Source organism: Archocentrus centrarchus, chromosome 13 (assembly GCF_007364275.1).
Source record: "Archocentrus centrarchus isolate MPI-CPG fArcCen1 chromosome 13, fArcCen1, whole genome shotgun sequence".
NCBI lineage: Eukaryota > Metazoa > Chordata > Actinopteri > Cichliformes > Cichlidae > Archocentrus > Archocentrus centrarchus.
The window spans coordinates 23,767,533-23,782,556 of NC_044358.1; the positions used below are offsets into that span (position 1 = coordinate 23,767,533).

Here is a 15,024-nt window from a genome sequence, read left to right on the forward strand (position 1 = left end):
GTTTCCGTTCGCGTTTAACTAAACTTATCCGTTTGACAGTTAAAAGCAAGGAAAAAACACACACACGCACAACTAAAACACTGTTGTGTGTCTGTGCTGCCCGTCTCAACGGTTGGTGTCACCACAGCGCCACCGTATAATGAGTCGCACTTATTTTTCCCCCAAATTATCCAACCTTACAACGGCTAAAGCTTCGGGCTAACTACGGCTACTGGCTCCGGTAAAAGTTGAAGAAGACGCAATAAAGATAGCCAGCCGAGAGCTTTTCGCCAAAGCCCCGCCGTTTTGCTTTTATTTCGCCGCATCCCCGCGGCGTCGCCCCGGCTTGCCCAGTTGCAGTGTCCGATCGATGTTGAATTGAACAAAGAGGATCAATTTCTGATCAGCGAGAGAGCCACTTTCATCAATGTGAGGAAGAGGTCTTGAATTCTCTTCCGAAACACCTCCGAGACGGCCGCGGAAAAAAACACAAAACGCGGCCGCTGAAAGAGGCGAGGCGGCAGAAACGAAAAGAAGCGGAGGCGATTTAAACAGAGGTTGAACTGACCTGTAGTTGTTGTAAGTCAAAGCGCTTCCAATATTGAAACATCGATCCTGCATTGGCCGCCATCTTGAGACATATTGAGACAGAATGAGATGCTGATAGAGAGCGCGGGGGTTGGAGTTCAGTGGAGAGGACCGGGCGGCCGGAACACCCGGACCGGATCACATCTGCTACCCGCCCCGGTAGCTGCTGGCTCACGGAGCGGAGTCACCTTCCAGGAGTGTCGCCTTAATAACGCCATTATAATTGCTTAAATAGCATTTTATCAACATTCAGATATTACAGGTAAACAAGCGAATCGGCATTAAATTATTCCTAATTTTATCGCGCTGAAATGGGCGAAGTTGTGAGCGCCAGATGAGCCCACGGTTTGTGCTGCAGCTTGTTTAATCAGAGTGTGTTTTATGGAGAGCAAAGATCATACAAAAATAATGCCAGGAGGCTACTTGGAAGCCATATCTAAAAAAAAAAAAAAAAAAAAAAAAAAAAAAAAAAAAAAAAAATCCACCGGGGGACAAGTCAGGAGCAACGTTTCCTCTGAACTTACTGTGCTGGAACATGATTTAAAACCACAGTTAAACCTTTTTTTCCACACCTTTAATCACCAATCACTTCGGCCAGAATTAGAAATAAAAAGTCAACCACCAGAAATATATTTTCCTTTAATGCATTTCTTTAAAAAAAAAAGATTTTTCCCAACAAAAAAATAAAATTTTTATTATTTAAGTAGCAAATAACTTGTGTTTTGTTGTGTTAGAAAAGTTGACGTGTCCAAAAGTCAGCTGCAAAAATATAGCTCAGTGAGGATTGGAATATAATTTAGTTCATTATGGCTGCTAAACATAGAACTCTAAATATATAGCCATAATTATCTCAGTTAAATGATCTGTTACAAATGTTTTGTTTTTGTTGTGAAAAGATTGGCTCTAGTGTACAAATATTAAAGAACTGGTAAAAGATGAAGTGGACTTCAGCTTTGCACAGGTTATTTTTAAGTTCAGTTTTCTCATTTTACTATAACTTGATTAAGGACACGAGCCTTCAGTTTAAGGAATTCTTCAGGAGTATCAGATATTAATCAAATTAGTTAATCAAATAAGCTTGTTGTGCTGTTAATCCAGTGAAGTCAGTGCTGCAGCATTCAGCCCAGTGGTCACAGTGTCAGTGTGCATGTATATCGTTTGTTGATGTGACCTTGAGCAATGCACTGAACCCTGGCTGCTCCTGAGGCGTCACTCCTGCTGACCATGTCCTCTGACCCTCTCAGTGTGTGGACGTGCCTCAGAGGGATATGCAAAGAATTTCTAATTACACTGTATGTATGTGCCCTAAATTCTTGTGTCAAACTGCACCGCCTCATTCACCTTAAAACACATCACGCCTCGGCTTCAGCCTCCAAATGCCCTGCACGCTAAACCCAAGCCGAGCTGCTCAGGTTTATCAGGGTGGCACATCTGCTCTACACATTGTTTTCATTTTAGCACTTTGTGGCTTCCCAAATTTGACTTGTTGAGTGTGTTTTGAGGCCTGGCTGTGTGGAAAATCCACGCCTGCATTCACACTTTGGAGGGTTTTTTTTTTGTTTTTTTTTTTCCATGAACGCTCGGAGCATTTAGCAAAAATATTTCATAGCTTTATTCCCCCCCCCCAATCATTTTCATTTCTTTACAGCCATTGCACTCTAATTGCATTCACTAAAAATAACATGAGAATTTGCCATAGATAATAACACCTCTTTCACTGCATTTTTGTGAATACAAAGGTGGGCATTTTTGTGCTTTGAATTCACTCAACTTTCAGGCCATTAGTTGATTTGATTTGAAGCTGTTTGTGTCTCCCTCCTCCCAAGAGTATGAATGGTGCTCAGTGCTCAGCTGATATGTAGCCTTAATAGCTTTGCCTTATTTTATACTTCATTTATAGACATAATACAGTGAATTAAAGGCTGGCTTCAGTTTTCTAATCACACCCAGTCACATGCTTTTAATAAAATACACTGAATTGCAGTTAGGATTCAGTCACACTAAGAAATGCGTCTGCTTTAATTTAATCACTAAGCTATAATAGAAATATGATTCACATTAAATTACTCACCAGTCTTTTTAAAATACTATTACCAATTGATCTATGCAAGAAAACAATAGATGCTGTTTAGATGCCTTTATTTTTTAAGATAAACGTGCATTAAAAAAAAAAAAAACGGATAAATCCTGTGTTTAATCCTCTCATTCCTTTTCCTTTGTTAATCAGTGTCTCCTTGGCCTGGCCTCCCTGACTTGTGACGCTACCTATCATTAAGCCAAACCAGAAATACAGGTCTGAGATAATCCGTACAAGCTTAGTAGCTTTGCAATGTGTCCATTATGTTTTATTTGTATAGTTATCTCTTACCTTCACACAAAGAAAACACTGTAAGGAATATGATATGTGGCTTTTATGAAGCTGACGTTAACCAGAGGAGTAAAACAGAACACAAAAGTTCAGTCACTGATCAATAAAAACATGCGAATGTAATTCTCAAATGTACAGGCAGGTGACAAATGAAATAAATAGCAACGAAACATAGCAAGGTGCTGAGTCAGAATGTTTCCAGTGCTCCTTGGCGTCGATTCCCCAAGTCTCTGAGAATCTACTGGAGGGATGAACAGCGTTCATCCAAAACTGAATCCCTCATCTGGTGTTTTGACGGTGGTGGTGGAGTTTGACACATCAGTGCAAAATCTCCCACAGGTGTTCAACCGGGTTGAGATCTGGTGACTGCGAAGGTCACGGGGAATGATTCATATCATTTTCATGCTCGTCAACGTGTTTCAGTGAGCCCTCATGCCCCATGTATGGAGGCATCCTGGAAGAGACCAGACAACAGAATAGAAAAGCTGAACACTCAGAGCAAGTTTTTATTGATTTGCACTGACCCTTCCTCTAACAGCAAAAACATATCCAAATCATGTCCCCCAAAAGCACAAAAGAGCTGCTGGTGTTGTGTTAATGTTGTGAGGGGTTTACTGTAACTCTAACAAGGTAGTTTTGGTGTTTAAGCCTAACCAATTGGTAAATATATAGTTAAAGGTAATAATAATAATAACAAGAAGCAAACATCCACTGAGGCAGCTCACTCTCAGGGCAGAATTTACTTTTAAGGAAGTAATATTTTGTATATATTCATTTTGTTTTCTTTGTTCTTTTTAAACATACTTTAAGAAGTCTGTAGTGCAGTAAAAATCAAATAAGGGTAGCACGACATGTTGATTACACAAACATTATGTAGGAGCCGGTAATGGATAATAGGTATTGATTTATAAATAACTGGACATGAATAACTTGAGCTTATTATATAATATTGTACTACAGTATATTTCTAACTAAACAGGCAGCTCATTTTCTTTCTCTTGACGATACTTTCTTTAAAGATAGAATGCATTTTGGAGGTCAGCTTGAAAGAAAGGCAGTTGTGAAATGTAAAAGTGAGATCAGGGCAAATGTGACATGTTTGGATGCAAACTGTAATGTGACATTTAGAATCCCCACATACCAGCAACATTTCCTAAATACAAACAAAGGCAGTAGAATTTTAAACAGAGTTTTAAGGATAAAAGACATTTTATGGAACGTTGACCTCATTTGACCTTGAAGAAGAGTCAGAGGTCCAAAGTAAGGTGGTATTTAGAATCCCCGTATATCATTCCCTATACACATATATGTTGTTAATACAAACAATGGCAGTAAGAAACAGCTCTATATAGCATTATTATCACTTTGACCTTCAGATCAGTTTATTGACCTTGAAGGAGAAGTCAGAGGTCAAATGTGACACGGTATTTTAAATCTTTATACTTTCTATATGTTGACAATACACACCACACTTGTAAGAATCATAGTTTCTAAGTTATAAGGCTTTTTATCAATTTTTGACCAATAAATCATGAGGTTGACCTTGAAGACTTTGGTGGATGTGAGACAAAATTTAATGGATTGTTAACATGACCCAACTCTAGACCCCTACAAAGTTTTATAAAAATTAATTCTGAACTTTTTGAGCTACCATGTTTACGGACAGAATGGCACACACACACACGCTTTCAAAAATATAACCTCCTCAGTGGAGTTAATAATAAGTCACATCTAAAAGGGGATACCAGTTGAACACAAACCCCAGTCTCCTTAGTGAAAGCCTTGTGTTTAACCCAAACATTCAGCTTGACCTCCTCCCTTTGTGGGCTGCTTCACTCTTTATACTCTCACCTGACTTTCTAAAGGCTTCAGCGGCAGAAAGCTCTGAAGGCAAACCTCTTCCGCCAGCTCACACATTGCAACCCTGATATAATATCTCTGTCTTTATCAGTGGACTGGTCTTGCTGGCGTAGTTCCAATCTAAGGGAATGGTTGCTCCTCTGTTTTCTCAAATGGTCATCAAATGTGTGCTGTCCATCGCAATTTCCAACCCTATTTCTTTCTAGTGGATCTAAATGCAGATGTGCCTCTAGTCACTGAAACGAACAACAGTTGAGCTTTGCGACTGAAACTTCTGCCCCTTCTATTGAAGGGATCTTTCCCTCCTACCATTACGACAGAAAACCAGAATCCACTGGGCCTGCTCAGCATTTTCATACATGCCACGGAGCATGAGTGGATGTTAATTGCTTAATTGTACCATGCAGTGCACCTGTGTGGAAACATCTGCACTGGCTGTGTCTCTCCGCTCATTTATTCAGGATTTTCTTTTAGACAGCCTCCTGCGTATCTGTGGAAATGGACCATTTAATATTGCGAATGTTTTACTTTGCACAGGAGGACTAAATTAGTCAGATATTGTAAGTGGAGTGACATTATTTGTGATACATTCAATATCCAGCACAAGAAACCAGCACAAGAAAGCAGAAACACTTGGCAGACATGAACACTCATTCAAAACTGTAAAACAGCTAAAGATTTTCATAATCCTCCTTTCAAAATCAAGCATCACAAATAAGGGACCATTCTAGAAAAAGCGTAGTGCATAAACCATTAAATAATTAACAATAACCCATGACTAGACTCTTATCTAAGCACATAAAAAGCATTTTCTTATCAGCAAGACCATTAAATGTGTCAGTAACTGTGGCTAATGGTCATTTAGCTGAACATAACTGTGCCCACAGAGATCTTACACTTTTTATTTACACGAATTGTTCCATGTTTTGATGCCAAATTACAGTAATGTAATTTGGTTTAAAACAAATAGATCTTCCTGCAGAGTGTGCTGTAAAAAGTCTACAAGCTGTGAACATTACCAGTCAGTTGATTTTGTGCTGCGGTCTTCTCCATGAGTCAAATCTCCACGAGGATTTGACTGAAGCTTCACTTGGCGCTGGATTACTCTGAAGCAGTGGGGGGTACATAGTGTAAGTCGGAACAAGTAACAGTCAGAGTTATCAAACTGCCTACAAATGATAGTGTTTCTGCTACAGAGGTTTGTGCATGTTTGCCATGAATGACACAAAAGGGGTTTTTTTTTGTTTTTTTTTTTTCTTACTCGCCTTTTTATCACTCTGTGGTAAAATTAGAGGGGAGAAGAAACAGCTCAAATTGTTCATGACAAGAACAACAGAAGGGACATGTTTTGATTTGGAAATTTAACGTCCAAAAAAACCTCATCAGTGCATCTGGTTAAAGTTTAAATATATAGAAACGAGGCAAACATTCTGTGTCACTGCCATTATACAACTAGAGCTCATACCCGACAGAGCCACGGGCTAAAAACAGCCTTTCTGTCCTTTAGCTTTCCCACTTTTCTCTGTTTGTGTCCCTTTTCCTCCTGTTCATTGACTCTGCCTGTAAGGTGCTTTTAGCGGGCCTTGTGTGGCCGGGGTTAGAGATGGATGTGTGGCCCTTGGGAGCCGCAAGCAGAGTGCAACACTGATCATGTCAGACAGGCTGGGGAGGCTGCATAAGATCATCATCACCCAGCAGTGGAGTGAATCGCCGCAGTGGCACTTTCACACAACCTCTGACCTCCGGTGCAATCTCTAAGGTCACGATCAAGGTCAGGGGTCAGCGAGGGCCTCGGTGATCACGACGACCACAGGCCCCTCCTGCCTCATCCTCCTTGTTTTGCTCTGTGCTCTCCCCTTCATTTTTCTCCTCTCTCTTTTCTCTCTTCCCCTCATCTTCTATCTGTTTCTTTATCGCTCACACTCGCCTTTGCCCAGCGGGACCAATTGAGACATCCCATCCCCTGGGAGTGCAAAAAGGAGAGCAAGAGAAAATCAATAGGGAAGATGAGTGAAGACCTGGAGGTCCCATCAAAAACTGAATGCTTCTCTTGTGTGCTGGCATGATTCACACGTCCACAAAAAACACATACAGATACACAGTGGTATTGCTTTTGAGAAACAGGAAGGGCAGCAGTAAAAGGGCAGTCTGGAAATTGTACAAAACTACTGGAAAAGTCTGCAAAACATCCAGTGTGATGGCTTCCCAGGTCAAAATAGAGTGACATGAAGAGCTCTTCTGTCTGTTTTTTGTCCCTTTATCTATATTGCATAAATGTGCATGTGTGCTCAATTGTTAGAGAGATGTTTGAACTGAGAAAAACGCAATATCGAATCTCTCCAGAGAGATTTCGAGGTCTGCAACAACAAGTGAAATAACACGATATCACATAAGTTCTTTTCTAGCAGGCGAGATGACACAAACATAAATTCCAGGCTTTGTGTATCATCCTGGATTATGTCACCAAATCACCAATCGGCTCAACTTTAATTATAGTACATTTCCAGCCACATTTGCATGCTTTTGTGTGGCATAAAAGACTTAAAATAAATAAAACCCCACTAATAAAAGACCAAACAAACTCATGCCTATGTGTCATTTCCTGAGCTCAAGAGCCTCTGCTATTCTGGAGAAGAAGCACACATGTTTATAATGTTAAACCTCACAACATGTCTACATAACTTATGTCCGGGTATGTTTCTTCCCAACACAAGATAACCTCAGGCAGGACATTAAATGATTGGCTGAAAATAGAACTGTTCAGATGAAAGGGAGAATAAATAATGCACAAAGAATACAAAACCTCTTATGGGGATAACTAGTCGTGCACACAAGCACGCACATGCACACAGACATCTCCTTCTTTTTTTTTTCCTCCACGGTGAAGAAAAGTGAATGGATGTAACAGGAAGGAGGAGGACCCAGTGGAGACACACATGCTTCTTGCTTCATCTCCTCCCACTCCTCCTTGTCTGCCATTTTTTCCGTTCACATTCAGACTTCATGACATACTCTAGGTCTGTGGGGAGGAATAACATCGTCCCACTCACGGCGTGTTTTTCCTGCCCACCAGAGCTCAGACACAACCCACAGTGCAGGATTTCCATCCCTGCTGCCTCATCATTTTTTCATGAGTTTTGATCAGAATGGATTCATATTGTGACAACAGCCTGGACAGTTGATCTTTTTATACAGAGAGTAATGTGCCACTATGTTAAGGACTGTTTTTCATGTATTTGTTTAGGTTAGATCACCAAATTAAATCAGTGAGTCACATATTAACATTTCTAGTTGGAGGATGTTGCAATACTGGGTTATATCTAATAAATAAAACATTCAAGACAAACCTTTTCAAAGCACCGCTGCTGCATGACTAATTTCCAGCTGGGATGTTTATTCATTGGCCAAATTAAACATGCACGTTTTGAGAAAGATCCCAATGTCACCACAAACTGAACAAACAGCACAGGACGGTGCACAGGGAAGCTTTGCGCTTGTGTAGGGAGACACCAAGTGGTCAGTGACACGTGTAGCGTTTCATATGGGGCCCACTAACTGCTACTGACAAGAACATACGTTTCCATTAGTCATCCCATAAAATATGAGTTGTTTTTTTTTGTTTTGTTTTTGCCAAGTTTAATAATAAATACCAGTTCAGTGGTTAGACCTATACAATCAGCTCCAATATGGCCATTTCCGTACACCCGATTTAAACCTCCCTCTTACATTGTTCGCAGTATACTCCCAAACCAACTCACAAGGTGGGTAAAAAATGGCTTTCTAATTAAAAAACATTTGCTCATTTCATCAGCGGAACGCCGCGCCCTGGGTTAAGATGTTTACCCACCCTGAAAGTGCCCAGGAGGCCCTCCGACAGTCAACAGGCCTCACAAAGGCCCCATTCAGCGGTAACTGGAACCCAGTCCAACGGTGCCACGTCAAAATGCGCGAGTATAGCCTACAGCACGGGTTTTCACTTTATTTGAAGAATGAAAGAAGGGCGAAATTACTCGGCGATTCGGGAAGGTGTTTATTGGAGTGGTGAATTGCCACATTCCATTGTCTGTTGATCCGCTTCGTGCACTGGTTATCATAACTGGAACCAGTGTTAAAGTAAGGGTATAGGGTGTGCCAGTGTGGCTGTAATAGAAACCGGCGGACTTCTGTTTAACCTACCTTCAAATGCTGTACGGATATCTTAGAGAGGCAAACTGATATCGTTAGAGCTTTGGGGGAAGCTGCAGGGTGAAGGGAGTCAATGGGAATTGGGGCTCTTTGGAGACCAGAGGGCCGCCCCTCACGCACAGCTCGCGGAGCAGGCAGGCGCTCAGGTTTAGTCCCGCGGAAAAACTGCTGTGAGAATGTTCTCAAGAGGTTCCGCTCCTTTGTGTGTGTGGCCACTGTTGTTTTTTTCTTACTCCTGGGAGTCTGCCTACACTACCTTCCGGATCCATCAGCGCTTGATCCGTTGCTTTCTCACTTTGAGGAGAACGGCTCGGTGACGCTCCTGATATGGACGCATCCGTTCGGGCGATACAGCGAACTTCCGGACTGCTGGGAGCTGTATCAGATCGATGGTTGCACCCTCACGGACGACACGCTCAGGTACCCCCAGGCTGACGCAGTGATAATTCATCACCGTGAGATTGCCACCGGCACTGATCTCCCGCCAGAACCCCGGCCACTCGCGCAAAAGTGGATATGGATGAACTTCGAGTCACCCACGCACACACCTGGACTCTGGCATTTAGAGGGCGTTTTCAACCTCACAATGAGCTACCGGACAGACTCGGACATTTTCCTGCCGTACGGGTATCTTGTCCCCCGTAAGCGCACAGAAAGGGGTCTCCAGAGCAGTTTTGCGCAGCCGCTTCGCGGACCTAACAGCTCAAAACTCCTCCGGTCCCGCCTCGTGGCCTGGGTCATCAGCAATTGGTCGGAGTCCCAGTCACGCGTGGCCCTGTACTACCAGCTCCGCCAGTACATCCAGATTGATGTGTTCGGGCGTGCGGGTTGGCCGTTACCGACGGGCAGCCGCAGCGTGGTGCAGCTCATCAGGCGGTACCTGTTTTACCTTGCGCTGGAGAATTCCCAGCACACCGACTACATCACGGAGAAGCTGTGGAACGCCGTGCTGGCCGGCGCCGTCCCCGTGGTGTTGGGTCCATCCAGGCAGAACTACGAGCGCTTTCTGCCTCCCAGGGCCTTCATCCACGTGGACGACTTCCCCACAATAGAAGAGCTGGCCCGGTACCTGCTGATGCTGAGGCGCAGCCCGACACAGATGAGATGGCACCTGGACTGGAGGAGGAGCTACGGCGTACACCAGCCGGCTTTCTGGAGTGAACACTACTGCACGGCCTGCAGGGCGGTGAGGAGGACGAGAGCCAAGACTGGTGAAGTCAGAGACCTGACACTTTGGTTTAAGTCGTGAAAACCGCATCACAAAGATCACACAAAAATCAAGTGAAGACAAAGCTGAGAGATAAGGCAGTCTGTGACAGTGAGAAGGAAAAGACTCACTAACCACATCCTGCTTTCAAAGTTTACAAATCAAATCTATTTATCATCAGAGTCTATATTTAATTTACGTGAATTTAATTAAATAATGTAATAACTGAAATAAATTTATGATAACTGATCTTATCTGAGTGAATCCTTCTGGAAGTTCTTTTTCTTTTCTTTTTTTTGACTCTCATCTTGCCACCGAGCATCCCTCTGAGGATATTACAATTTTTATTTACAGTAGAGTCAGGTCGGTTTTATTTACAAAGCTCAAATTTAGAGATTTGCACCAGGGCTTAACAACACAAAGTCTGTCGTTAGACCCAAAAATGAAAGTGTGTGACAAAGAAGGAAAACCACACTTAGTCTTCAGAAGCTAGAATAGAAAGTGTTTTAATTTTTTTTAAAAAGTAACCAAATGATCACGCGTGACACCTAGGATATGTTCAGAATATTTGAGTACATGGTTACTGTGAGTTAATGTTGTCATATGTAACCAAAATATGACATAACAGTGACAGTCAGTCAGTCAGCCAGGAAAGAGGAGGAAGGAATCTGTCAGGGCTGCTTTATACTCTGCTGAACTCTGCTTAGGTATGCTACTGCTCATGGTTGACAACATTTACTATTTCAGGTAACTCCTCACTGTTGACTTTGATATAATGCAGCATTAGTTGTCTGAAGCAATTTCTCTTAAGGAAAAATGATAGAAGTGCCAAACTATCTGGGTTATGATGCATATCTCATTCAGGTTTCACACCTCTGTGAAGTAGCTTTTAGCTGGTAGTGAGATGGGGAAGTCAGTGCTTGAAAAGAAAACGTGAGGTAGAACATACAAATAAGCTGGCACAGAAAACGATCTTATCGAAAGAGGGCACAAATATTTACATGCAATTTCCATGAGGTGACTAAGACAGCAGGCCACCCATCCCTAAAACAGCACCTAGAGCCTGGTCTTTGTGTCTGCACATCACTGATTGGTTTATTGCAGTACTGTTCCTGGTCTAACTGAATCATTTTGAAACCTAATGCTGCTCAAACCTGAGACTCCAGTTTTACCAGTACATGCATTATTCATTTAGGACTGGTTGATAAGCACACATATGCTCAGTTGGTAATTTTTGGCTTTGGCTATAGCAGTAATGTGAAAAACAAGAAGAAATAGAAGGGAGGAGGTGAACATGTGTGCTTCATCAGTCACTTGATAGGCGTATTGCAACTGCTGATGATGTGATGTGAATCATTTATATTTACACCTCTGCATTGGGGCCTTGACATAGAATTAACACTTCGCACTGTCAAATGAGACATTTCCTACAGGCAGCAAATAATGTGGCTCCCCATAATGAGCTGATGCCTCAACAGCTGGTGAAACCACTGACGTCTATCAGCAATAATGGTTTCAGATGGCCAGAATAGCCAGAGTCCTTATCCCTGTCTTAATCCCATTCGTGCAAGCATATCTGGTTACCGTGAGTACTGGTTACCCTTTTTGCTTCCAAATAGAAATCCATTAAACTATACCTCTCCAGAAGGGGAAGCAGGAAGAGCATGGTCTCTGTTGTATGGATAGAACAGGTGATAGACAGCTGGCATATGCATACACAGAAAAAGTGCATCTGATCACTAAGAAGACTGCAAAAGGAGCCAAACAGCAATAACATCCTGAACAAGATTTTCGACATGCTTATTGTCTTTACTTCCTGGCAAATAATTTCATGCTTAGTAACTTTTGTCATGTGTTGCTTGTGTGTTTAATTAAAATTTGAGATCACATTTACACAGTAATCAACATCGACTATCACATTGCTGCTCATTAAGCATTAAATCCTGCAAAGAAAAAAAGAAAAAAAAATGCAGAAATGCAATCAACTTCATGATCGTTTATAAATGATCTCCAACCTTTATGATGTTCACTGACACAGGTTGCCACCTCAGCTGTTTTCACTTAACTGAACCACAACAGATCTGGTATCTCAGCGGGCATGTGTTACAGGCACCCACAAAGGCTAAAAACAAGGAGACTCGAGCGCTGAGTAGAACCAGATCCATGAGTTCAACGAGGTTAGAATACAGATGTCAGTGTGTGTGTGTGTGTGTGTGTGTGTGTGTGTGTGTGTGTGAGTGTGTGTGCACATGCACTAATGTAAGGCTCACTCCCTTTTGTTCTGTGAAGCTGCACTGCCTCTTCTGGCAGTTTGTGTCCTCTGCTGTCCTCTGTTAGCAGGCTTTCACAAATATGGACCAGAGCACAGTTGATATCATACATAAGAGTTGCCTGAGGGACGCTTTTGTGGCTCTATTTTTAAATTATTTCTTGAAAAGCAGAGACTAGATGAAAATGTCAGTTTTCTGTTCAAAAATACAAATCACATTTATTTGTTATTGACTGTTTAGCACCTTGGCTGTACAAAAAATGCATTTTATGACCCTTTGTTTCAGTGTTTAATTTGATTTGTGAATACTTAAAGTGAGCAACAAGTCCCAAAGTGAGACATAATCATAGTCATTCATATTTGAAGATTATGGTCCAGGTTCTTTTAACCATCTCATGTTTCTTTTGGTCATTTTTTTGGGGTGGGGTGGGGGGTGGGGTAAATGCATTAAAGCACTCACATCCCAAAATACACTGAACTACACGACTGTGGTGCGTGCTGCAATGTCCCATTTAGTTAGCATCAAAATATTACATTTTAGCATTAGTGACACATAAAGTATCATCTGAAGGTGAGTCATTGCAGTGTGCGTGGATGTCTGTGAAATGAACAGTTCCTACTTGCGGCGTTACCTGTGTTTTGTCAGGAACTGACCCCGAGCAGATGATTCTCAGCGCCTTCAAGGTCTTTGACCCAGAAGGAGCGGTAGTCCTCGGGAGGGGAGGAGGGACTGTGAAATATTATTCACAGTTTGCACAGCAGAGACTCTGTGACCTTTCACAGGAATTCATCACACACAGATAACAATGAATTAGACTAACAGCGAAGTTTAATGATGCAAACGATGCAAACGTCAGTCAGTGAAATGCAGAATTTAAAGTCAGAGAGATTGAAACAGGGATTCTTCTTCCTCATTGCTCCCCTGCAGCATGAAATAACACCTCATGTCAAGGGCTGACAAGTTTACAGAGGATGAGGTGAGTCGTTGCTTGGCAACAAGGTGAAATATTGGATGTATCAATATGAGATACAAATGGCCGAGATACTTTTGAACAAGTATAAAGTAAGCCTTGCTGAATATCCAGAATAAAAGGTAATTTGATTTTATTTAAACTCCTTAAATACCCGCTGCAGCTTATTACAAAGATCCTTCACAGCTCCTTCTTCAGTAACAGTGCCATTCATAACCTACATGGCCCCTGGCTAGAGACGCAGTAATCTCATTTGTACAGCAACAGATGTTTCTCTTAAAAACATCCGTTGACTGGGGAGTGAAAACTATGCCTCTCTTTCTCTCAGGGGGGTTCAAAGAGACCAGTCTAATCACTATGAAATTTGTCACATTTGCACAGAGACATGTAGACTTACAGTACTGTAGACTCACCATGTTGTAAAAAGTAAACGCTCTCCTTCTCTGTCCCTCTCACACAGCTTGCACATATTTTATAAGGAAGCTTTCATGTTCTGTTTATCAAAAGGCCACACAAGGGGGGGGGGGGGGGGGGGGGGGTTGGGGTGGAAAAAGAAAATGCATATGAAACAACAAAACCCCTCGACAAATAAACAGCACAGTGTTCCCATGGCAGCGCGTTGCATTAATCTGAAGGCTGGTTTCCCATGGCTGTGTCTCACTGCCCCATAGACCTCCACTCTGTCTCACTGATGGCTCCTGTGATTGCAATCATCCATCTTACTGTCAAAAGAAAAAAAAAAAAAAAAAGGCCAAGAAAGGGGAAATCACACCCACCATCTCCCTCTCACTCCCTTGTGTCCAGCAAACAAGGCCCCCCAATGTGAGCAGAGCCAACACATGGACCACAGGCCCCCTGCATTGTGTGTGTGCCCGTGCTTGTATGATTAACAGTGAGAACATGTGGGGATGTGCATCTTTGGTTGTCTGTGCCTACACTATACTGCATGATCAGTCACTGGAGTGTACACGGGAGGGGGAGCGGTGGACATGTCTGATCTTGCAGCTGATCAAAAGCACCAGAGACTTGTTCCCTTGTGGCCGTGCAAGCGGGCCCTCATATCAACACGTCTCTGTTCAGTAGACAGGAAAAACAAGAGGAGAGAGACAGACAGACAGACAGAGGAGGAGGAGGGGTACACGAAGAGAGAGACAGAAACAGGCAGGCATAGCACAGATGAAAGGATGCATAAAGAGGCCAGAGTGGAGTATGACAATGATACATAACCACACTTATCTCCCTGTTCTGATGAGCTAATTGAAAGGCAAAAGTCAGCTCTGTTTTTGTCTGTAGATGTGAGAGCGTGCGTGATCCTTCTCTGCAAACCTGACAGCAACTGTCGGCAAAACAGTAACTATAAAAAAAAGAAGAAGAAGAAAACTCAGATGTCTATAAACTTCCCCTGGGGATGTCGCTGGTTACCTTAACTACAAGACCTTGTGTTGTGTGATCACCCACAGAGAGGACAAAGAGCAGGAGTGAAAGGAAGAAGAAAAGAAGGATAAAGGGAACAGGAAGATGAGGAGAAGGAGCTTCAGTGAAGCTTCTGCTCGTAAATTGTCTGGCCACGCTGTGAAGTGGTGGTGCGAGAATGTAA

General features: G+C 42.5%; 2 protein-coding genes across 2 annotated transcripts in view; one reads left to right on the top strand and one right to left on the bottom strand.

The window, feature by feature from the left end:
- Window positions 1-740, bottom strand: part of cux1b (cut-like homeobox 1b) — a 63,841-nt gene extending 63,101 nt beyond the window's left edge. Inside the window, 1 exon segment of the mRNA XM_030745492.1 lies at window positions 548-740. Coding sequence (XP_030601352.1) covers window positions 548-610 — 63 coding nt within the window. The 5' untranslated portion in view covers window positions 611-740.
- An 8,143-nt stretch (window positions 741-8,883) lies between these two features.
- Window positions 8,884-10,327, top strand: LOC115790956 (alpha-(1,3)-fucosyltransferase 4-like). Its single transcript, XM_030744996.1, has one exon. It carries the CDS (start codon window positions 9,054-9,056, stop codon window positions 10,227-10,229), a length of 1,176 nt encoding a protein of 391 aa, XP_030600856.1. The 5' UTR covers window positions 8,884-9,053; the 3' UTR covers window positions 10,230-10,327.
- The last annotated feature ends 4,697 nt before the right edge of the window (window positions 10,328-15,024 follow it).